This window comes from Amyelois transitella, chromosome 30 (assembly GCF_032362555.1).
Source record: "Amyelois transitella isolate CPQ chromosome 30, ilAmyTran1.1, whole genome shotgun sequence".
NCBI lineage: Eukaryota > Metazoa > Arthropoda > Insecta > Lepidoptera > Pyralidae > Amyelois > Amyelois transitella.
Genome location: NC_083533.1, coordinates 4,681,993 through 4,707,852, shown reverse-complemented (window position 1 = coordinate 4,707,852; position 25,860 = coordinate 4,681,993). Strand labels below are relative to the sequence as shown.

At 43.3% G+C, this 25,860-nt stretch overlaps 1 protein-coding gene across 2 annotated transcripts in view; it reads right to left on the bottom strand.

The window, feature by feature from the left end:
- Window positions 1–663: 663 nt before the first annotated feature.
- Window positions 664–25,860, bottom strand: part of LOC106138914 (uncharacterized) — a 44,220-nt gene continuing 19,023 nt past the window's right edge. The window contains exons 10-23 of one of the 2 annotated variants that reach the window (XM_060952886.1): window positions 24,770–24,819; window positions 22,897–23,001; window positions 20,584–20,685; window positions 16,598–16,675; window positions 16,006–16,147; window positions 15,114–15,196; window positions 14,335–14,414; window positions 12,761–12,854; window positions 11,975–12,053; window positions 9,510–10,862; window positions 8,164–8,270; window positions 5,852–5,930; window positions 4,834–4,967; window positions 664–4,168 (exon numbers count right to left, since the gene is read on the bottom strand). In XM_060952886.1, coding sequence (XP_060808869.1) covers window positions 2,639–4,168; window positions 4,834–4,967; window positions 5,852–5,930; window positions 8,164–8,270; window positions 9,510–10,862; window positions 11,975–12,053; window positions 12,761–12,854; window positions 14,335–14,414; window positions 15,114–15,196; window positions 16,006–16,147; window positions 16,598–16,675; window positions 20,584–20,685; window positions 22,897–23,001; window positions 24,770–24,819 — 4,016 coding nt within the window. In that variant the 3' untranslated portion in view covers window positions 664–2,638. The remainder of the gene's footprint in view (window positions 4,169–4,833; window positions 4,968–5,851; window positions 5,931–8,163; window positions 8,271–9,509; window positions 10,863–11,974; window positions 12,054–12,760; window positions 12,855–14,334; window positions 14,415–15,113; window positions 15,197–16,005; window positions 16,148–16,597; window positions 16,676–20,583; window positions 20,686–22,896; window positions 23,002–24,769; window positions 24,820–25,860) is intronic. The other variant, XM_060952885.1, reaches the window with a different exon arrangement.

The window sequence follows — 25,860 nt, the reverse complement described above, 5'->3', positions numbered from 1 at the left end:
AATAATTGTTAAAAGAATTTGATAAAAAGATCGTTAATTCTAACATTTGTCTTCTTTTTTATGAATTTGATTTATACTTACAGTGAAAAAAACATTTTGGAAAAATATCGAATTTTTGAGGATTGATTCATCAGGTCACATCCCTAAAATAAACGACAGCTGATGCGCAATGAAACGTCGCAAGAAACCGAACACTCTGTCCCACTCGCTCCAGTTACTACATATACTCCGCACTCTTGCATCTTTTGCTCACTCCAATGCGTCTGGCAGGATAATAGAACCTTCAAAACTGTCTGGCTACTTCAGAAACTTTGTTTGAATAATTCCCCAAAAAATATGTATTAAATTCAGATTTTACAAAATGACGTAAGTAGAGTTACAAAATATTATAGTTTAGGGGTGTCTGGCAAGGGGTTGCAACCATAGTACGTGTCTGGCAATGAGTAACGCGAGTTTGTGTATTATTACGGATAAAATATCAAAAAATAGAGCTTTACAAATTAACGAATTTCAGGTTGAAAAAAGTATACCTTTATTACCTGCTACCTGCCAAAGCAACCACTGCCTGAGTACCATAGGTGGGGATCGTTCCTACCTGTACTAGAGGCATATTTACAGAAACTTTCAGCTTTTACAAAATAAGGTATGTCTGGCGTTCACGGGCTCTTGGGCTATCATGAGTTTTATATGTTTACATTTTACAAAGGGAATTTTATAAAACATCTGGGAGATAGTTGCAAGATATTATTCTTCAAAATATAAACCAATGTTTATCTTTTATTTTTATTTTGAACTTTTGCGTTGCATTACTTTTCGTTTTATTTTATCTCGAACGTTTCGAATAATGTTACAATAATAATCCGTTGTCACCGACGACCAAAGTGCGCGTTATATATTTATAAACAGCTCATCTTTTTGCTATAGGTAAATTTCATTTCACAATGTAAAATATTATTTTATATTGTTAAAATAAATATTTTTGTTTGTTCCAAGATTACTATTTAAGATTAAGTATATATATGAATTGGCATCGTTGGAAAAAATGCTGCAGGGTAATTTCATCTGCTTCGTCAACGCTTTCGTTTTGGTAGCGGTACCTCGTTATTTTATTTGTGAGCTGTTTGACATCTTCACAATAAGTTCTTGTATCCAATAAATATATTTCTTGGGTAGGTATATGTTTATTATTTGTATTTATGTTAGTATATTATTATATTGTTGCTAATAACACAGCGACTTGTCAATTTTTTACTTAATTATGTAGTTCCTTTATTGTTTGCCGGTTGACTGGAAGAAATCCCTTAATGGGATAAGTCCGCCATTGCAAGTAATTTATATCTTTTATAACTATGTACTATTTCTTGTACATGTGTAAATTACTGCGCAATAAAGAATTACAAATAAAAGATATTGATAAATGAAGGCAATTAATTTTAACTAAAAGCACCTTTAGATGCTACAGTTTCTGTATAAATGCTCGTGTATGTTCTTTTGAGTAGATAAATAAATAAATTAAATAATTATACCTAAAAATTTTTTATACCTAACGGAGCGTACAGATTATACAACATATTAAATAAGTATTACTCATTCAACAATTTCAACAATGTTTCATCAATGTGGACACTAAATGTTATATAACATGTTATATATTAAGTTATATTACAGGTTATTTGTTACTTTCAAATGTTATATAACATTGTTATCATAATGTGTACACAATTTTTATATGTTGCAAAGTTGTAAAACCATATCAGATAATGTAGATGTATGTATGTACAGGTTATGTACAACATTGGTACATAACCTGTACATACATACATAATCACGTCTATATTCCATGCGGGGAATACAGAGCCAACACTCTTGAAAACACTGATAGGCCACGTTCAGCTGTTTGGCTGAAATAACCTGTACGCACCTTTATAGGTATACAATAATAAAAAAAATATAAAAATAATTTGCATCTATCTTCCAGATTGTATAATGTCAATATTGGAATGCAGGTAACTCCAGCGGACGGAGGTTATTATGTAGAGCCAAGAATTCTTACAAATATTACGAGGAATATATCAATAAATATTAAGGAATGGTCTTGCCATAATAAATGCAAGTATAAGGAATTTTTTAAAGATTATTTTTTCTACTAATTTCATTCAAATTTTGTAGTCGTTTTTCTTTTTATAATCCGACGAACTAGATTCGTCGCCGATTTTTTCTCGTGTAATTTCCACAGAACATACTCAAACCTAAATTATTCACATGTGCGTTAAATGTTTTTATATTTATATAATTTTTTTTTATTTCCTTTCTCCGAATATTTATTTTACTCAAACGTTCCCAAATTTTATCAAACCCACGATACTAAAATTTGAGATATTAACGTGATATATATCAATTATCGCCTTTTATATGTTGTACGCACATATTGACCATGTTCATTTTTGATGATATAAAAACTACATTGTGGGCCGTTGAGTAGAATTACACTGTTCCCATAGGGATAGACAGAGATTATTGCTCTCAAGACCTCACCTTGCTTCTAGTCACACGTGCGGTGGCAGTTAAAAAAAAACTCATTTTAACTGACCTCTTCTCAAACACACTAGTCAAAAAACTAAAATCTGACTGACTAACTTCACACAGTCAAACTCGTGATCAATTGCTGACACAACTTGCCGTACTCCCTCTGGTCGCCAGATATCCTTCGCAACTTCAACCCCTTTTTCTCTTTTAACTTATTTTCACACACGACCAACTCAATTTGTATCCCTCCAGAGTATTCCAAATTCAAAAAGCCGGTCAACGCTTCAGTTTCGTCGGTTTCCGTCGAATGCGTTTCGACGAAAATGTTCTGCGGCGGGACCCGACTATTTATAGCGTCTTTTAGTAACTCAACTATCCTTTGGGAGTCCAACTTGGAACAGACAGTCGACAGGCTCACTTCGTAATATTCTTGCACGCAAGAAACCTTCTGAGGACTTAGCAATATAGGTATTTTCTCTTCGGGCCTACAGATTTCCGTCAAACGTAAGTCCATGGTCGACCTTTGTATTTTATCAATGTCTTCATTAACTTCATCGCATTTTTCTAAGCAATGCCGGCTCGAATCGCGAGACATGTAGACGTCGTCTTCTCTCACTTCGCCCAGAACGCCCTGAGCCGAGAAGGAAGACCGCGGTGTTTCACCTTTTTCCGAAAAACTGCCGCGACCGAAGTCGCTTCTCTCTGAAAACGACGACCGTCCATAATCGCCGCGTTCCGAGAAACTGCCGCGGTCCGAGAACGAGAACGACTCGCGCCGCTCGGAGAAACTGCCCCTGTTCTCGCTGAAGCCGGAGCTAATCGATACTATATTCGAATAAATCGAGTGCACGTTGTGCTCGCAATTCGGCGAGACGTTCGCCGAATCGTTGCTCAGCGAGTCGTCGCTGAAGCCCAAACTCTTATCACTGCCCCGTCGCGACTTCAAGTCCTCCGTCAAAAACTTCGTATCCTCGTCTTTGGGCGACGTCATTTCTGAATCGTCAGCTATTTTAGTCTCGACCACTTCCGTTTCCTGACTGACCTTCCGGCCGATACCTTTAGTTATCGACGGTCTGTCATCCAAGTCTGACGGCTCGGAAATGACGAACTGCGGTAGAGAATATTTGGTATTTTCTAAACTGTCCATGCTGTCTTCGGACGAAGACGCCACCAAAGTGACTTCAGACCCTAGGCAGTCAGTCAGACTGATCTGCGGATGAGTAGCGACGTAGTTTTGAAACCTACTGTCCTGAAACGACCCGTTGCCGATTTCCTCCTGTATCATGTCCAAGGGGGAGCCTGGGTTCGAGATGGGGGAGTTGTTCAAGGACCTGTGAGCCACCACGTGTATTTGAGGGTGTACCAAGAGTTGTGGGTATTGCGTTTCCATGTCAACGTTGCTGCGGAGGTCCAAGGGTGTGGCGTTGGCTTGGGGAGTTCCCCTCGTTATAGAGCCAGTGTGGAGGTAGGAGATGCCCTCGGTGATCTGGTGGAGGGGGGACCCCGGGCTGGCGGGGGACGTGTGCCCCGACAGGAGGGAGTAGTTCCCGAACGAGTGTATCGCTTTGAGGATCTCCTGGGATATGTTCACGTGGGGCGAGAGAAGCGTGTTCAGATTAATGCCCAGTTTCAACGCCACGTCCTGGAAATAAAAATTATTAGTGTTATTAAATATTTTAAAATTAAAATTTCTTTACTTGGTCTGGACTAGTTTCCTGCCTTCAATCTGTCATTGTAACAAAATTACAAATATACATACTTATAGTCACGAATAAACTGTAAGGCAAATTCATAATGGAATTGAGATTCAAATGGTGACAGATTGCTAGCCCATCGCCTACAAGGAATCCTATATTTATAAGACTATTCCTTAGTTGCCCTTTACTATATCCATGACAATTATATGGAGTGGTTCCATTCTAAAGTTTGGGAAATCTAAAGTTCTGACACTATCCACCCCGCAGTAATTATGCATCAATCAATATAAATTTTGCTTGCACGATTTAGAATCTTGCGTCGCTACTGGCCAATGGCATAGCATACTACGCTGTGATTGGCTGAAGCATAGCATACTACGCTGTGATTGGCTGAAGCATAGCATACTACGCTGTGATTGGCCGCTACCGGAGCTTACTACGCTGTGATTGGCCGCTACCGGAGCATACTACGCTGTGATTGGCCGCTACCGGAGCTTACTACGCTGTGATTGGCCGCTACCGGAGCTTACTACGCTGTGATTGGCCGCTACCGGAGCATACTACGCTGTGATTGGCCGCTAGCATCACAGTAAACACTATTAATACGCACCTGCGTCAGTATATTGGTCACAGCCACGTCCCCCGGCTCCGGCAGCGAGTTGGCGCGCGCGATCACAGCACGCGCCGCGTCCGGCGACACCAGGTTCAAATCCAGCGACGGCGCGCCGCAGTGGATCGGCGAGCCTGGAGAACATTGTATCGGGTCATACATACATAAAATCACGCCTCTTTCCCGGAGGGGTAGGCAGAGACTACCTCTTTCCACTTGCCACGATCCCTGCACACTTCCTTTGCTTCATCCATATTCATAACTCTCTTCATGCAAGCTCGGCGGTTTCGGGTACTCTAGACCTGACCCTTTACCAGGACGTCCTTAATTTGATCAAGATACGTTCGTGTAGGTCTTCCAACTCCGTTTCCCTCCACACTCCTTGTATATCTGCTTAGTCAACCTGCTTTCATTCATCCTCTCCACATGACCGAACCTCACCGTTCTGGAGAGGAGACCGGGGTACGCCTTTGACCATGGATCCCGGATTGGGTGAGTCAGGTTTTTACATGAAGCGACGCCCGTCTGACCTCCGCAACCTTTGCAGGGGAATCTAACCAGTATTGGATCCAGCTGCCTGAATGTGCAGGTTTCCTCGCGATGTTTTCCCTCACCGTAAGAGCATCGGTTAGTTACCAAATTCAATATTTTTTTATTTGCATGATATCAAGTGAAGTATCAGGTAAAGTATGAAATGGTATTATTTTTTTCCAGAGGGGTTTTTAATAAAACACAGCTTCGGCCGCGCGAATTTGGCGCCACCTACACGCACTTATTTAGCGTCATCTTATTTTTCGCCATTTCCACGGGAGTTATAATTTAATTGGGATAAGTCCGCCATTGCAAGCGATTAATTTATTTTATAACCATTTACTATTTCTTGTACCTGTGTAAATTTAAATAATTTATGCAATATATATTTAATTTGTTGTAACAACTGTATTAATTTCTATGCAATAAAGATATAACAAACAAACAAACAAACAAATTAGCGAAGTATGTATGTATATGTTGTTACCTGGCATGCTGGTGTGCGGCGTGTGGCGCGTGTCGGGCGACGGCGGCGATGCGCCCGCGCCGCGCCGCTCCAACCCGCGCTGGGTAAGACAATTGTTTACTGATCAATTATCATATGTCACGGGTAGCGTTGAAAATTCCGAAAGAAACAAATTGTTTTTTTCGGTGAAAGAAACGTTTTTTCGTTTTTTACCGGTTTATTGGTTTGTTACATTAAAATATATCAGAATAAAACCTTGGGGAAAAAACGGTTTTATTGAGATTTTCGTCGTTGGTTTCGAAAAATAAGAAAAAAACGATTGGAAAACTATATATAAATATATTCTATATATAAATATATTCTATGTATAATTACCAATTTTTAAAACAATGATGCATATTGTAAGGAAATCAATACTTTTCCTATCGTATTTTTCCGTTTCTTTCATATTTTTCCGTTTTATTAATAAAAAACATGAAATATTTCATTCTTATCTTTCTTGAAACTTTCGTAAAAAACTTGTATAAAAACGAGGGAATTTGAAAAAAAACCGGAAAATTTCCCGCTTTTTTCAACCCTAGTCACGGGGTAGGCAAATATGTTATTAGCTAGCTCATGTCGGAGTTATGTGGTCTATCTATAATAAAAAAAAAACATCATCAAAAACCGTTGTGTAGTTTAAAGATCTAAGCATACATACATTCAGACATTGGGACAGATGCAAGAAGCGACTTTATACTATGTAGCGAGAGTGATGCGGAAGTTTGTCAGTTGCCTTGATCTCAATTAATTATACATGTATGTAATTTATTCGCAATTATGAACATTTAAACATATATTGACGGCGTCTGTGGCGCAGCGGTAGTACGCTTGTCTGTGACACCGGATCTCATAACACACGTCTCGAATTTACTTCGAGGCTGTGTGGGTACTAACTCGATCTGTGTAATTTGTTCCGTATACATTTATTTATTATTATTTTACAATGATTTGTGGTCACCGAGCAACTTGTTCAGTGCGCGTTTAATACCTGTACTATTTATTGATAGTATAATGCAATGCATACATACGTATGTTCACGTCTATATCCCTTGCGGGGTAGACAGAGCCAACAGTCTTGAAAGGACTGAATGGCCACGTTAAGCCATTCGGCTTAATGATAGTGTAGCGGGAGCGATGATTCGGCACGGCCGCCTGCCGGGAAGATCTTCCGCCAGGCTAGGTGTTATGCCTGGGGAACCGCGGCTCCGACGATGTTGTGTCGGAGGTTGTATATATAGCTCCAATCCATGAAATTTCTGAAATCGCGATTTGGGTTCTTCGCTGCTATTGGCTGAGCGCGTCGATTTCTTCGAGATGATTGACAGTAGTTGTTTGATTTGATGTTGTTGACGAGTGGCGTAGAGATGGCGCCACAGTACTCCCCCCCAAGACCGGAGGTCTGAAGTCTTGATCTTGCTGTGCAATCTGTGCTTCAGTAGCTTGCAAGTGCCAGTTGTCTTCCAGTGAGTCGGAAGTTGCTCGAAGTCCTAGTGAGTCAGGAGTGAGCTGTTGCGTTGCTCGTAGTCTGCGGTGAGTCGAGACAGTAGAGAGCGAAGTCGACTTGTTGGCGCCGAGAGAAATCGTGCAGAGCTGCCACGCTGGAGAGAAGAGCGGCCGTCGAAGAAATCCAGGCGTGGGCTGCGGTAGATAAGTCGGTCGCTGAAGTCGATGGAGTGAGTGCGGGTGGAGACAGGACCAGGAAGCTCAGTGAGTCGGCTGCGATGGACCTGCTGCGATACCCAGTTGCTGGCTTGCTGTGAGACTGCTTGCAGAGTGAGGAGTGATGCTGAGGATTGGAGTTGATGATGATGAAGAAGGTTGCTTCCAATCACGTCGGGGTCACCAATGTAGCGGGAGCGATTGTTCGGCTCGACCCCCACCAAAGGGAAGATCTTCCGCCAGGCTAGGTGTTATGCCTGGGGAACCGCGCGACAGACGATGTTGTGTCGGAGGTTGTATATATAGCTCCAATCTATGAAATTTCTGAAATCGCGATTTGGGTTCTTCGCTGCTATTGGCTGAGCGCGTCGATTTCTTCGAGATGATTGACAGTAGTTGTTTGATTTGATGTTGTTGACGAGTGGCGTAGAGATGGCGCCACAATAGAATTGAGATTCAAATAGCGACAGGTTGCTAGCCCATCGCCTAAAAAAGAATCCCAAGTTTGTAAGCCTATCCCTTAGTCGCCTTTTACGACATCCATGGGAAAGAGATGGAGTGGTCCTATTCTTTTTTGTATTGGTACCGGGAACCAATACAAAAGAGCAATGCGAATGTTTATAATAAGTTACCTGTAACTGCTGATACTCCAGCCTGGCCGAAGCTAGATCATGCGTCGTCCGCGGAGGCTCGCACTCCGCCCTCCTCACTGGCGAGTAGCGCTCCGCGTGTTCTCGAGCTGAATATATATATATAATTGTACATTATTTATCAACAAGATAATAACGATAGCTACCCTAGTAAACTTTAAAAAAAACTGTGTTAAGAAAGTTACAGGAATATCGATCGTATCACAGGTCACTAAGTGTTAATTTCACACGCAACCTTAGCGCAGGCACCGTTATTGATAAATGTAAATATTTTATGAAATTTGTATTAGAACCCATTTGACATCATATTTTTGAAATTAACTGAAGTTTTCCTTAAAATGAGCCCAGGGTTCAACTAACACTATTCAGGTAATTACGCCAAGCCATTGAAAGTCTAATCTGCCTTATTTTATATAAAAACATTATAATAGGCGTTAAAATTTAAGAAGATATTAAAAAGCTAAAATTACAAAAGAATAATACATTATTTGGGTGGCCCAAAATATATTCGGGCCAAGCGGTAAATGAAATTATCGCATTAAAAAAAGCGATCAAGTCAATTTGTATATAAATAGTATACTCTACGGTGACTTCTAATAAACAAATATTAAAAAAAAAACACTACATTAATTTAAGAAAAAAAACTACAAAAACACACAGTGCACACAACTACATGATGCAAACACACACTAACATACACACACACAAATACTTACTGTGATTGTGTGAAAGCTCACTTTTGTTAAAAACATAGTACCTTCAATTTAATTTTATTTCATTTAACCTCCAAATCAGTTAGTAGTGACCCGAAACCTAATAAAGTAAAAATAAAGTTTATTTTGTAATGTAATAAATGAGAATAATATCCCGTCACCTGTTAAATGACAATGAAACTATATTAGTATTTATTTAAACTTTTTTGTACAAACGATGGGCGGACTTAATGCTAAATGAATTATCTGACAGTCAACCTTTGGGTTCAGAAATTAGGTGGGTGTTAAATAAAGTAAGTAATGTTGTAATGTATTTTCGTTTGTTGTCAATTTCTTTATATTCTTTAAAAATAAAATTGTTTTAAGTAAATAAATTTATTAGAAATAAAGAATCTGATGTGCATTTTCTTTGAAACATTAATGTAAAATGTTTCTAACCAAATCAGTTCTCAGACATACATATATTATGTTACTTTTAGTCATTGCCTGAAACGTATGAAAAAAAAAAATTATAACTTTGTATTTCCATTACGGGTGATATCCTGCCCAGAACCGAACAAAAAGTTAGAAACCCACAACCCGAAAAACAAAAAAAAAAAAAAACAAAACAATTACCCATTTCTTGTACAGTCGCTAACGTTTGTAGTTTCACTCGTTGCGGCCCGGAATATTTCCTTTGCCTCGTGTTATAGCCCGCGCCAGAGCCGCCGGCCGCCGGCCCAGGTGGCGGCATATAGTTTGTCCCGAAATTTGTATTATTTCCATAATTAGTTCCAAAATTATTGCTCGCGTCGAATTGGTTAGACGATTGACTCTGTGGCCCGAATCCTTGATTCTGTTGTGGCCCGAAATTATTATTGATCGGCGTACCGCTCATAATCGATCCTTGATTTGATTGTGTCCCGAAATTAGTGTTATTCAAAAGTGTACCCTGATTTGAACCACTCGGTGCGGGAAAGCTTTGATTTTGTAAACTGTAATTGGCGTTAGTGTTCATTGGCGTGCCACTCATTATAGACCCTTGAATTTGGACACCAGGCATAGAACTTTGGTTTTGGGTTCCGAAAGTCATAGGGGTCCCACTCATGATGGAACCCTGATTTTGGGCTCCAGGATTTTGATGGAAACTTTGATTTTGCGTGTATTGCGCATTCATTTGCGTACAACTACCTTGGCCAGGTATCATACCTTGATTTTGTGCGAAATTATTGTTAATCGGTGTCCCAGACATTATTGAACCCTGATTCTGATTTTGTACGAATTGGTTTTGATTGCCAAAATTGGTACACGGTGTTCCGGACATGATAGATCCCAGATTCTGTCCAGGATTCGTATTGAAACTCGTTTGTCCAAACCCTTGGTGTTGGTTGGCAAAATTTGCATTCATTTGCATTCCACTCATGGCTGTACCTTGAGGTTGTGTCCCGAAATTAGCATCATAGCTCATTGGCATCATATTCTGTGTCCCAAACATATTTCCTGTCACAAATTGATTGATCGATTGATTCTGTTGCGTCCCGAATCCACCAATCGGAGTACCCGATACAATTGAGCCTTGACCGTAACTCATATTTGTGTTTTGTCCCAATGTACCAAGCGCGAAATTTTGATTCTGCCCCACCGGTGTCCCAGATGTTATTGACCCCTGAGTCCCTTGATTCGGGGAAAACTGACCCAAAGTCGGGGTGAAAGGGGCCACCGCTTGCGTCGTGACAGGCATTCCAGAAGTTATCGATCCGACATTCCCCATTATACTTCCTTGTGGTATCGTCTCTAAGACTGGCTTCATATTTTTCTGATTTTGATTATAACTTGGTGTCCCAGCTGTGATTGAACCTTGAGTGGGACTCTGTGGGACGTTTTGGGACGAACCGGGACTGGAAGGGCCGTACTGCCCCTGTATAGAGGGGGGTAAATAGTTTCTCTTCATTCGCGCTTCGACCTCCATTACGAGCTCAGGGCTTATGACTATATTTGAGAAAACAAAATAAATTAAAATAAAACGAAGCGGTACTGGCATGCTGCTGCTAATGTCAAAAACGATGCTAGAAATTACTGTTCGCGATTATATGCTGTAAGATTTGACAAAACATAATAAAATTTGACATTTGACAAAAATATTTCAGAATGTACGAAAAAAAATAAAAGTATCAAAATCCACGATCCTAAATACGTCATATGTCCCCGGCCAGCGGAAAAGCGACGCGTAAGATTCAGAGGTCAACGACACAATTCATTCAGCTGAGCGATCTCGACAACTCTGTACTTTACTTGATCTTGATACTAGAAAAATAATTTATTTTTCAGATATTTATTTACATGTTTAGTTTTAATTTCTTTTTGTAGTATTGGTCTTTAATAAAGCGTGTGACGTAGTTTTTGAGGACAAAGTCGCGGGTAAAACTAATAAATAAATTGATATGACTATGTTTATTGAAGCCAATACATGTTTGTTCTTTAAGGGTGAAATATGTATCTAGATTTTAATTAAAATAAAAAAATATCTAACAGCATATAATTCAAAACACACTCAAGCAATAATAATAATTATAAAGGAAATGCAAAAACAACATTGAAATGTGCATAAAACTGAAATTACTGCTTACAGTGAACGATGGTAGAAACTGAAGTCTTTTGAATGAATTAGCGTATAAACGGTCGATTTATATTTCTGTTCAAACTTACATGCCGTGTGGTTCCCGGCACCAATACTAAAAAAAAGAAAAGGACTACTCCATCTATTTCCCATGGAGGTCGTAAAAGGTGACTAAGGGATAGGCTTACAAACTTGGGATTCTTTTTTAGGAGATGGGTTAGCAACCTGTCGCTATTTGAATCTCTTTTTTTAATCTTAGGATGAAACAACTATGTATTTAGAACCGAATTTCTTTTAGAAATGACAAAGGTTTGATCAAATCGAAGATGGGCGTGTACGTTCAGAATAAGACCACAATAAATATATATTTTTTTAACAACATTAAGATTTCAGCTTCTAATATCGTCACGTCAAAATCTAGCGTAATTATAACACAGAATTCTAAATTACTCAAATGTCTATGGTGCTACACTACATTACTTACCGGGCGGCCTCTCTGTGACGGTGAGCAGACCTGTCCTGCGCACGCGCAGGCTCGTCGTCGATGACGGCGATGTGCTTGACTGGGCGAGAAAGAATCAATTTTAAATGGGAATTATTAAGAATTTTAATATAGTATAATGAAATGGTAGTCGATTCGTGTAAAAACCTGACTCACCCAATCCAGAGTGGTGAGGATGCAACCGGGACTAAAGCCAGGAGGAAGTTTTCAAATTCAAATTCAAATATTTTTATTCATTATTATAGGATACTTCATATCGCTTAATAATTGTCAAAACGTTCACTGACGTTTCCAAAGCGTCATAGTGCAGAAGAAGCGGTAACAAATATTTCATTTAAACTGCATCATTTATTTCAACAACGTCAACTTCACAACTATCCAAACTTAGAATAGAAAGGTGGACGAGAGAATACATTGTTCAGATTAATTGATTTATATGAGACTAGAGGCCGCCCGCGACTTCGTCCGCGTGGACGTAGCCTTTATGTTATTCTGGGTCTTCAGGTACCTACATACCAAATTACATCGTTATCGGTTCAGTAGTTTTTGCGTGAAAGAGTAACAAACTGACATACTAACAAACTATCGCATTTATAGATTAGTAGGATTATAATAATAGAAAAAAAAAACTATTTTTTTTTTGCTTATTGGCAATTTTAAATAAATCTACGTACACAGAGTGCACTGAATACTGTTTTAGATACAAATCAAACAACAATTCATTGCGAGACTCCTGCGCAGAACTCAAGCCGCCATACAAACACATACCATATTAGAAGTGCTGCATGACGTCACCACATTAGCGGCGTCCTCCGGCGTCGCCATCGTGTGCCGCTTACTGCTGCCCCGGTTCATCATGTACCTGAATCAACATACGTACATACGATCACGTCTATATGCCATGCGGGGTAGACAGTCTTGAAAATACCGATAGAGATAAGCCGTTAGGCTTAATGATAGAATACATACATACGTACATACATATGGTCACGTCTATATGCCTTGCGGGGTTGACAGAGCCTACAGTCTTGATAAATACTGTGAGGCCATGTTCTGCTGTTAGGCTTGATGATAGAATACGTACATACATATGGTCACGTCTATATCCCTTGCGGGGTTGACAGAGCCTACAGTCTTGATAAATACTGTGAGGCCACGTTCAGCTGTTTGGCTTTTTGATGGAATTGAGATTTAAATAGTGATAGGTTGCTAGCTCATAGCCTAAACGAAGAATCCCAAGTTTATAAGCCTATATCCCTTAGTCGCCTTTTACGATATCTATGGCAATAAGACGGAGTGGTTCTTTTCTTTTTTTTATGGACAGAAAATTCTAAAGAATGTTTATGCTTAACTACATATAAATTATAACAAAAATAATATTTCTTTGCTCCTTATAGTTGCAGCGTGATGTTATACAGCCTAAAGCCTGTCTCGATAATTGGTCTATTCGACGCAAAAAAATTTTTTTTCAATTCAGACCAGTAGTTCCTGAGATTAGCGCGCTTAAAAAAATAAATAAACTCTTCAGCGTTATAATATTAGTATAGATGTACTCCGTTAGTGAAAAAAATAAAACATCCAATCAAACAACTACTGTCAATCATCGCGAAGAAATTGACGCGCTCAACCAATAGCAGCGAAGAATCTAAATCGCGATTTCAAAGATTTCACGGATTGGAGCTATACAAGATGACATTTAAAACAACTGCATTCTTTTAAACATAGACTATACCCATGCTTCTGAGCATTTTGAGCCTATTTTTATTTAAATAAAACGATATCATTTTCACATTTTAAAAATCCTCAATAACTACGTCACACGCTTTATTAAAGACCAGTACTACAAAAAGAAATTAAAACTAAACATGTAAATAAACGTATGAAAAAAATTTTTTTTCTAGTATCAAGATCAAGGAAAGTACAGAGATGTTGAGATCGCTCAGCTGAATGAATTGTGTCGTTGACCTCTGAATCTTACGCGTCGCTTTTCCGCCGGCCGGGGTGATATGACGTATTTAGGATCGTGGATTTTGATACTTTTATTTTTTTTTCGTACTTTCTGAAATATGAACTGATATTTTTCTTTTAACGATATTTTTAGTATACTGATATTTTTAGATGAGTACACTTAACAGTTAAATTTATGCAGTTGAATTAAAAGTCACCCTGTATATACAACCTCCGACACAACATCGTCAGTCGCGCGGTTCCCCAGGCGTCACACCAGCCTGGCGGAAGATCTTCCCTTTGGTGGCGGTCGAGCCGACTCGTCGCTCCCGCTACAAAAGCATATTCCCACGTGGACGAAACCGCGGTTGAAAGTATGTCATAATATAAATTACCTGCACAGATTTGTGTTGTAATCAGCTGATTGCTCCTCGTTCTGTTCGGGGTCCCGCTGGGGCGTGCCGCTGTCCGAGACCTGACATAAACAAATTTTGTATTAGGTATCGTAGTAATTTAATTCAGAGTAGGTATTACTCGTATCAGGTCCTGGCAGAGGTCAGGTCAAGTGTGCCCGATACCGACGAGTAAATTACTTAATACTAAATTTGCTGCCGCTGAAGTAGCGGTAACAAACTGCACTGCAGCATTTTCTTCTCACCCCCAATTCTGCTGATGATACACATTGCGCCCAGCGTAACCATTGCCATCGCCGAATGGTCGGCCTGACCTGTTAACTTGAAGACCGCCGGATTATATATATATATATATATACATATGTGCCGTGTGGTTCCCGGCACTATTACAAAAAAGAATAGGACCGCTCCATCTCTTTCCCATGGATGTCGTGAAAGGCGACTAAGGGATAGGCTTATAAACTTAGGATTCCTCTTTTAGGCGATGGGCTAGCAACCTGTCACTATTTGAATCTCGGTTCTATCATTAAGCCAAATAGCTGAACGTGGCCATTCAGTCTTTTCAAGACTGTTGGCTCTGTCTACCCCGCAAGGGATATAGACGTGATCATATGTATGTATGTATATATGTGTATGTGTGTATATATATATGTAATCTCCCTCTTCCTGAAGGCTTCAGGACTGGAATTCGACAAGAAACCGACTCGGAGGTCGAGAAAATAAAACTATAACACAATATATATATAAAGAGGTATACGTACGTGGTGCGCGGGCGCAGAGCGGCAGCAGGCGCGCTCGCGGCCGCGCGCGCACGCGCCGCCGTCCGACGCGCGCCGCCCGAACCCTGACAAATAGATACGAGACTATATTATTATTTATTACTTCTTTCAAAAAAAGCTCTCAGTTCGACACTGAGAACCATGTGGTTCCCGGCACCAATAGAAAAAAAGATTAAGACTCTTTCGCAAGGATGTGTCCCATCCATGTCGTGAATGGCGACTAAGGGTTGTAAACTCGAGATTCTTCTTTAAGGCGATGGGCCAGCAACCTCATTTATTCTATCATTAAGCCAGACAGCTGAACGTTGCCTTTCAGTATTTCAAGTAAACTCCAAATATCAAGATGAAACTTGCGAGTATGATGCATAGATGGCGCTCTTTACAATTTTCGAGAAAACAGCATTTTTACTCAAATTTATACAAAACAGTTTCTTTTGAATTTGCTCCACAAACCACGCTGTGCAAGGTATATAGCTTCACTTTGTGTCTGCATGGCGTAAAGCAGCCACAGCAAGTGCTTCACACGACACTAAAGCCCAAAAGATGGCGCTATCCATATTTATCGATAATGCTTTATCGATAAATTTGAACCTTTATCGATAAAACAGCATTATTACCTAATTTCTAAGCCTATTTTTCTACTATATTCCCTTGATTCCTCTCATATATCCTCACCTTGCGTCTGCATCGCGTGCGGCGGCTTCAGCAAGTGCTTCACACGACACTTAAGCTCAAAAGATGGCGCTATTCACATTTATCGATAAACCAGCTTTATCGATAAAACAGCTTTATCGATAAAACAGAATTATTACCTCATTTCATGTAATCTACTATATACCCTAGATTCCTCTCCTGCAACCTCTAATACCCTCACCTTGCGTCTGCATCGCGTGCGGCGGCTTCAGCAGGTGCTGGTCCTTGACGCTGAAGTAGCGCGGCGGCTGGTGCTGCACGGCGGGCAGCTTCACCGCCAGGTTCGTGTTCGGCAGCAGCGACACGTTCTGCGGCGGCTGCTGCTGTTCAACATATTATATAATAAAATGTTTATTTCTCTACACAAAAAACAAGAAATCTTAATACTAATTACATGAAAATTAAAGTACCAAATTAACTACTTGAATTTTTGGGGAAAAAAACGGGGTAAAATATATAACCACACGGCAAAATATATATATATATATATTGTGCCGTGTGGCTCCCGGTACCATAAGAAAAAACAGAATAGGACCACTCCATCTCTTTCTCATGGATGTCGTAAAAGGCGACTTAGGGATAGGCTTACAAACTTGGGATTCTTCTTTTACGCGATGTGCTAGCAATCTGTCACCATTTGAATCTCAATTCTATCACTAAGCCAAACAGCTGAACGTGGCTTATCACTCTTTTCAAGACTGTTCGCTCTGTCTACCTCTCAAGGGATATAGACACGTGTGTGTGTGTGTGTGTGTGTGTAGTGTAGTACTCACGTGGAAGGCGGGCGTCACACTGAGCGGCGCGGCACGCAGCTCCGCGGACGCCGCGCCGCACACGCCCAGCTCTCCGCCCTGATGTGCACAATTATAATTATTTAAATATGTACTAAGTTAACTTTACTTGTGCACAATTATAATCATTTAAATATGTACTAAGTTAACTTTACTTGTGCACAATTATAATCATTTAAATATGTACTAAGTTAACTTTACTTGTGCACAATTATAATCATTTAAATATGTACTAAGTTAACTTTACTTGTGCACAATTATAATTATTTAAATATGTACTAAGTTAACTTTACTTGTGCACAATAATAATTATTTAAATATGTACTAAGTTAACTTTACTTGAGTAGTCCACACTGACAATAATGAGAAAATAAAATAACGACTCTTTAAGTACACAAAACACGTGTCAACAATATCAATTTGTTCTTTTTTTTTGTACGTTGACAAAGGTATAAATCACTATAAGTTTGTATAGTCACGTTATGTTCTTTAAGAATGAGTAAAATTACAAACTTAAAATTTAATAAGTTAACGACCTCAAATCGAAAAATAAAAAATACGGGTACCTTAATTATGGTTAAAGTTTCATATGAACTCTATACTAATATTATAAAGCTGAAGAGTTTGTTTGAACGCGCTTATATTAGGAACTACTGGTTCGAATTGAAAAAAATATTTTTCTGTTGAATAGACCATTTATTGAGGAAAGCTATATAATATCACGTTGCAACTATAAGGAGCAAATAATTAATGGAAAATGTGAATAAAAATACGGGGAAAATTATTCATCCTTGAGAGCTTCAATGATGCCCAAAACAACAATTCCACGTGAACGAAGATCGCGGGCACAGCTAGTTAAAAAACCAAATTACCTGCGCGTGCGCACAGTCGCCCGGGCCCACGGTGTGGCGGCGCGCGGGCACGGCTAGTTCAGAAGCACATACCTGCGCGTGCGCACAGTCGCCCGGGCCCACGGTGTGGCGGCGCGCGGGCACGGCTAGTTCAGAAGCACATACCTGCGCGTGCGCACAGTCGCCCGGGCCCACGGTGTGGCGGCGCGCGGGCACGGCTAGTTCAGAAGCACATACCTGCGCGTGCGCACAGTCGCCCGGGCCCACGGTGTGGCGGCGCGCGGGCACGGCTAGTTCAGAAGCACATACCTGCGCGTGCGCACAGTCGCCCGGGCCCACGGTGTGGCGGCGCGCGGGCACGGCTAGTTCAGAAGCACATACCTGCGCGTGCGCACAGTCGCCCGGGCCCACGGTGTGGCGGCGCGCGGGCACGGCTAGTTCAGAAGCACATACCTGCGCGTGCGCACAGTCGCCCGGGCCCACGGTGTGGCGGCGCGCGGGCACGGCTAGTTCAGAAGCACATACCTGCGCGTGCGCACAGTCGCCCGGGCCCACGGTGTGGCGGCGCGCGGGCACGGCTAGTTCAGAAGCACATACCTGCGCGTGCGCACAGTCGCCCGGGCCCACGGTGTGGCGGCGCGCGGGCACGGCTAGTTCAGAAGCACATACCTGCGCGTGCGCACAGTCGCCCGGGCCCACGGTGTGGCGGCGCGCGGGCACGGCTAGTTCAGAAGCACATACCTGCGCGTGCGCACAGTCGCCCGGGCCCACGGTGTGGCGGCGCGCGGGCACGGCTAGTTCAGAAGCACATACCTGCGCGTGCGCACAGTCGCCCGGGCCCACGGTGTGGCGGCGCGCGGGCACGGCTAGTTCAGAAGCACATACCTGCGCGTGCGCACAGTCGCCCGGGCCCACGGTGTGGCGGCGCGCGGGCACGGCTAGTTCAGAAGCACATACCTGCGCGTGCGCACAGTCGCCCGGGCCCACGGTGTGGCGGCGCGCGGGCACGGCTAGTTCAGAAGCACATACCTGCGCGTGCGCACAGTCGCCCGGGCCCACGGTGTGGCGGCGCGCGGGCACGGCTAGTTCAGAAGCACATACCTGCGCGTGCGCACAGTCGCCCGGGCCCACGGTGTGGCGGCGCGCGGGCACGGCTAGTTCAGAAGCACATACCTGCGCGTGCGCACAGTCGCCCGGGCCCACGGTGTGGCGGCGCGCGGGCACGGCTAGTTCAGAAGCACATACCTGCGCGTGCGCACAGTCGCCCGGGCCCACGGTGTGGCGGCGCGCGGGCACGGCTAGTTCAGAAGCACATACCTGCGCGTGCGCACAGTCGCCCGGGCCCACGGTGTGGCGGCGCGCGGGCACGGCTAGTTCAGAAGCACATACCTGCGCGTGCGCACAGTCGCCCGGGCCCACGGTGTGGCGGCGCGCGGGCACGGCTAGTTCAGAAGCACATACCTGCGCGTGCGCACAGTCGCCCGGGCCCACGGTGTGGCGGCGCGCGGGCACGGCTAGTTCAGAAGCACATACCTGCGCGTGCGCACAGTCGCCCGGGCCCACGGTGTGGCGGCGCGCGGGCACGGCTAGTTCAGAAGCACATACCTGCGCGTGCGCACAGTCGCCCGGGCCCACGGTGTGGCGGCGCGCGGGCACGGCTAGTTCAGAAGCACATACCTGCGCGTGCGCACAGTCGCCCGGGCCCACGGTGTGGCGGCGCGCGGGCACGGCTAGTTCAGAAGCACATACCTGCGCGTGCGCACAGTCGCCCGGGCCCACGGTGTGGCGGCGCGCGGGCACGGCTAGTTCAGAAGCACATACCTGCGCGTGCGCACAGTCGCCCGGGCCCACGGTGTGGCGGCGCGCGGGCACGGCTAGTTCAGAAGCACATACCTGCGCGTGCGCACAGTCGCCCGGGCCCACGGTGTGGCGGCGCGCGGGCACGGCTAGTTCAGAAGCACATACCTGCGCGTGCGCACAGTCGCCCGGGCCCACGGTGTGGCGGCGCGCGGGCACGGCTAGTTCAGAAGCACATACCTGCGCGTGCGCACAGTCGCCCGGGCCCACGGTGTGGCGGCGCGCGGGCACGGCTAGTTCAGAAGCACATACCTGCGCGTGCGCACAGTCGCCCGGGCCCACGGTGTGGCGGCGCGCGGGCACGGCTAGTTCAGAAGCACATACCTGCGCGTGCGCACAGTCGCCCGGGCCCACGGTGTGGCGGCGCGCGGGCACGGCTAGTTCAGAAGCACATACCTGCGCGTGCGCACAGTCGCCCGGGCCCACGGTGTGGCGGCGCGCGGGCACGGCTAGTTCAGAAGCACATACCTGCGCGTGCGCACAGTCGCCCGGGCCCACGGTGTGGCGGCGCGCGGGCACGGCTAGTTCAGAAGCACATACCTGCGCGTGCGCACAGTCGCCCGGGCCCACGGTGTGGCGGCGCGCGGGCACGGCTAGTTCAGAAGCACATACCTGCGCGTGCGCACAGTCGCCCGGGCCCACGGTGTGGCGGCGCGCGGGCACGGCTAGTTCAGAAGCACATACCTGCGCGTGCGCACAGTCGCCCGGGCCCACGGTGTGGCGGCGCGCGGGCACGGCTAGTTCAGAAGCACATACCTGCGCGTGCGCACAGTCGCCCGGGCCCACGGTGTGGCGGCGCGCGGGCACGGCTAGTTCAGAAGCACATACCTGCGCGTGCGCACAGTCGCCCGGGCCCACGGTGTGGCGGCGCGCGGGCACGGCTAGTTCAGAAGCACATACCTGCGCGTGCGCACAGTCGCCCGGGCCCACGGTGTGGCGGCGCGCGGGCACGGCTAGTTCAGAAGCACATACCTGCGCGTGCGCACAGTCGCCCGGGCCCACGGTGTGGCGGCGCGCGGGCACGGCTAGTTCAGAAGCACATACCTGCGCGTGCGCACAGTCGCCCGGGCCCACGGTGTGGCGGCGCGCGGGCACGGCTAGTTCAGAAGCACATACCTGCGCGTGCGCACAGTCGCCCGGGCCCACGGTGTGGCGGCGCGCGGGCACGGCTAGTTCAGAAGCACATACCTGCGCGTGCGCACAGTCGCCCGGGCCCACGGTGTGGCGGCGCGCGGGCACGGCTAGTTCAGAAGCACATACCTGCGCGTGCGCACAGTCGCCCGGGCCCACGGTGTGGCGGCGCGCGGCGCGCGCGTCCGGCGCGCGGCGCGGCGCGGGCAGCGGCCGCGCGCACTCGCCGAACTGGGGGGGTGTACACATAAATATATATTATACTATTTACAAATATACAGTGTAGTTTGTTCCGCCGCTTGAAAGACTACACATGCGCTTTGGAAACGGTAGTAGTTATAATTAGATTTAAGTGATGTGACGTCAATAAGTGATACCTTGTATCCAATATTGAAAATAAATCTATTCTATTCTATAAAGTAATACTGTACACTGATTTAGGATCACTGTCTTCTTATTCCTCCTGGCTTTAGTCCTGGTTGCATCCTCACCACTCTGGAGAGGAGCCCAGGGTATACCTTTGACCATGAATCCCGGATTAGGTGAGTCAGGTTTTACCACGAAGCGACTCCCGTCTGACCTCCGCAACCTTTGCAGGGGAACCTAACCCGTGTTGGAACGATCACGATTACTCATTTAGTTACCTGCATGTCAATTCTGCTATTTTATTTTAATCCGAAACGGATCTGAAACGCATTGATTACAACTTTTGGTATTCTACTAACAATTTGTCAAAACGAAGCCGTAACGCATTGGTTCCGCAGCCGAAACGGTTTGGTTGTCGTATTCTGCTAAAGGACACGTAACCTTCCGTTTGCCGTTCGGCTATTATTTCGTATTCTGATAAGTTTTTGACAGTTGGTCCGGCCGAAACGCAACGGTTCTGCATTGGTTGAATTGTCCAAAGTTACGGTTTTGCATCGGCAGCAAATAACCAACCGCTTCCGTTTCATTTGCGTTTCAGCTATCAACGTAAAGTTACTGGAATACCGTTTGACAATTAAACGCAACTGTAACCAAGCTGAAACGCATCCGAACTGTTTCGGTTAACAAATAGCAGAATTGGTCTGCTGAACGTAAAGGTTTCCTCGCGATGTTTTCCCTCGCCGTAAGAGCATCGATTAGTATTCAAACTAATGTAACTTCGAAAATGTAATTTATACATTACAGAGATGAGATTTAAACCTGTACCATAAAAAAACCTCGAGTGGTGAGGATGCAACCGGAACTAAAGCCAGAAGCAATTAAAATCATAGACGGAGGGAAAAAGGCGGACGGAGTATGACTATACAGCAAAAATATAAATAAATATATACGAGACAAATTACCCAGATTGAGTTAGCCTCGAAGTAAGTTCGAGACTTGTGTTACGAGATATTAACTCAACGATACTATATTTTATAATAAATACTTATATAGATAAACAGGCAAGACCCAGGCCAATCAGAAAAAGTTATTTTCTCATCATGCCCTGGCCGGGATTCGAACCCGGGACCTCCGGTGTCACTGACAAGCGCACTACCGCTGCGCCACACAGGCCGTCTGAACGAAGCACAAACTGTATAGCTATATACACGCCTCACGCAAACTCTCACCAATAGTGTGACAGTCGACCGCCAATTATGTTACGTCACAGGTTATCTATGACGTACATCTACACATGCGCACAATGCAGCCATTATGATGCTTCACTTTTTCTTAATCAACATGTCGTCTGCCTCTTTTTCTACATCTATGGTATATAATAATTTTATTAGACGGCCTCTATGGTGCAGCGGTTGTGCGCTTGTCTGTGACACCGGAGGTCCCGGATTCAAATCCCGGCCAGGGCATGATGAGAAACAATCTTTCTCTGATTGGTCTAGGTCTTGGATGTTTATCTATCTAAGTATTTATTTTAAAATATAGTATCGTTGAGTTAGTATCTCGTAACACAAGCCTCAAACTTACTTCGAGGCTAACTCAATATTTGTAATTTTACCCGTATATATTTACTTATTTATATATAAAATTATCGTGTCACAATTTTCGTTCCCGTACTCCTCCGAAACGGCTTGATCGATTCTCATGGCTATGGGCTAGCAACCTGTCACTATTTGGGTATCAATTCTACCATCAAGCCAAAAAGCTGAACGTGGCCCATCAGTCTTTTTTGAGACTGTTGGCTCTGTCTACCCCGCAAGGGATATAGACGTAACTATATGTATATATACGTGACTATATATATATATGGTCACGTCTATATCCCTTGTGGGGAAGTCTGTTGTCCAACAGTCTTGAAAAGGCTGATAGGCCACGCTCAGCTATTTAGTTTAATGATAAAATTCATAATTTAATGAGATACAAATAGTGACAGGTTATATATATATATATATATATATATATATATATATATAACCTGTCACTATAATATATATATATATATATATATTATATATATACCTTCTCCAAACTGTCAGCTCTGTGCGCCAAATCGTGTACTGGCATTGCGACCAGCCCGTCTTGTAATGGCGACTGTTCCGCGTCCATTTTGTCTTCGTCCTCGCTCTGTAAAAAAAAAAGAAAACATACATTCAGTCAGAAAAGTATCGGGAATGGATTATTTATTTATGGTTCCAAATTAAAATTTTTGTTTTTTTTGTTGTTGTTAGATTGGCACAACTGTTTTCCATTTTGGCGCGGAGTTTGAGTTGCATCTGTTGTTTACATTAAATACAGTGCTATTTTTAGTTATATCATATCTAGTGTGTATTGCTAATTTCATAATGGATAAAAACATCGAACAAAGAGTTTGTCTTAAATTTTGCATTGCCAATGGAATATCGTGTTCGGAGTCACTGAAAATGTTACAGAAGGCTTATGGTGAATCGACTTTATCAAAAACTCGTGCTTATGAGTGGTACAAAGCGTTCAAAAGCGGTCGAGATGTGATGGAAGATTTGCCTCGCTCTGGTAGGCCATCAACGTCTGCAACTGAAGTTAACATCGCAAAAGTGAAGGAAATAGTGACTGAAAATCCTCATTCAACTTTGAGAGAGATAGCCACCGAACTTTCTGTATCTCACGAGTCGATCCGTACCATTTTAACTAATAATTTGGGTATGAAACATGTTGCCGCTCGGCTAGTCCCAAAAGACCTGAATTTTTTTCAAAAACTCAATCGCATGAGAGTCTCTGAGGACATGCTAGAACGAGTCAATTCCGACCCAACATTCATGAAACGCATTGTTACTGGTGACGAGACGTGGGTTTACGAGTTTGACATGCAAACTAGTCAACAAGCTTCGGAGTGGCGCCTTCCAACTGAACCGAAACCGAAAAAACCACGCCAAAGTCGTTCAAAAGTCAAAGTCATGTTGACTGTTTTCTTTGACTATCGCGGTGTTGTGCACTCGGAATTCTTGCCGGAAGGTCAAACGGTAAATAAGGAATATTATTTGAGTGTTATGCGGCGTTTAAGAGAGCAAATCCGACGAAAAAGGCCAGATTTGTGGAAAGAAAATTCTTGGATTTTGCACCATGATAATGCACCTTCGCACAAGGCCATCATTGTGAACGAATTTTTAACCAAACACTTAACAAATACCATCGAGCAACCACCATATTCACCAGATATGGCTCCAGCCGACTTTTTTCTTTTTCCTAAACTCAAATTACCACTTCGTGGCACCGGTTTTCAATCGGTAGAAGACATAAAAGAGAATTCGCGGCGAGAACTGACCTCAATTCCGGAAACAGCGTTTAAAAAATGTTTTGATGATTGGATTATTCGTTGGCGTAAGTGTATCGTTTCTAAAGGAGCATATTTTGAAGGTGATAAAATAAATTTGGATGAATAACAAACAGTTTGTGTATTATTGATCTTTTCCCGCTACTTTCTTGACAGAGTAGTACACTTTTTAACCGCCTTCAAAACAGAAAACTATGTATACGCATGTACGTTTGTTTGCGATTGTCTCGCGTTTCGCTGAACCGATTTTGATGCAATTTTCAGGAAAGTCTTTGTTACATTTAGGAGAAGCGTTTAGAAATCTTCGAAAAAGTATGATGTCTTTGGAGGCGGTTCTTTTTTTTACAAAAAATTTTACATATTAATTACAAAGAAATTTAATGGATGTAGTAAAAGGCGACTAAGGCATAGGCCGATAAACTTTGGATTACTATTTTAGGCGATAGGCTAGCAACTTGTCACTATTTGAATCTCAATTACATAATTATGCCAAACAGCTGAACACGGCCTTTTAGTCTTTTCGAGACTGTTGGCTCTGTCTACCCCGCAAGGGGATAAACGTGACTATATGTATGTTTTTTTTACCTTACAACTAGTGAGATCTAAGGGCTGGCCGGTCGTCGAGTCTAGAGAGTCTGGAAACAAACAAACATACAATTTATCCAAAATGTGAGAATTTGCGATAATTTCATCATTTCAAATTAATGTACTACATTAAAAGTACCTACATAGAATAGAATAAAACAAAGATTAGAATTATTTTCAAAACAAGTATCATTTATTGACGTAAACATAACTTAAGTATAATTATATCGACTGCCGCTTCCAAAGCGCATGTGTCAAGAAGAAGCTGCCGAACAAACTACACTGCAGCATTGTCGCTTCCCGCGTCTGTCTGTATAAATGCTACCCGAGCGAAGCCAGAGCGGGTCGCTAGTGAAAAAAATAAAGGTTTCCACACATTTGTCTTCTGTCGCAAAATATATATATATATATATATATATTAATAAATATATACGGGACAGATTACACAGATTGAGTTAGCCTCGAAGTAAGTTCGAGACTTGTGTTACGAGATACTAACTCAACGATACTATATTTTATAATAAATACTTATATAGATAAACATCCAAGACCCAGGTCAATTAGAGAAAGTTCGTTTCTCATCATGCCCTGACCGGGATTCGAACCCGGGACCTCCGGTGTTACAGACAAGCGCACTACCGATGCGCCACAGAGGCCGTCAAATATGTATCACTACATAGTATAAAACAAAGTCGCTATTTTAGTCTGTTTGTCTGTATGCTTAAATCTTTAAAATTACGCAACGGATTTTGATGCGGTTTTTTGTAACAGGTAGAGTGATTCAAGAAGGTTTTTATGTATAATAACATTTATAATTTTGCACCCGTGCGAAGCCGGAGCGGGTCGCTAGTATATATATATGACTGTGAATATACACAAAACATATATTTTTTTGATAAATCTACTACGCTTAAAATTTCAAATCTCAATTCTCTTATCTTCTTAGATATCTTCAAGCTGAAAAGCTGAACGTGGCTTAGAGAAAGGGAGACAGAGATATATCGTTACCTCTTTCACTCCTGTCGCTGGATCTCTGCTGGAGTTTGTCCATCAACAAGTGGTATATGTATATATATATATAACTATGTAAA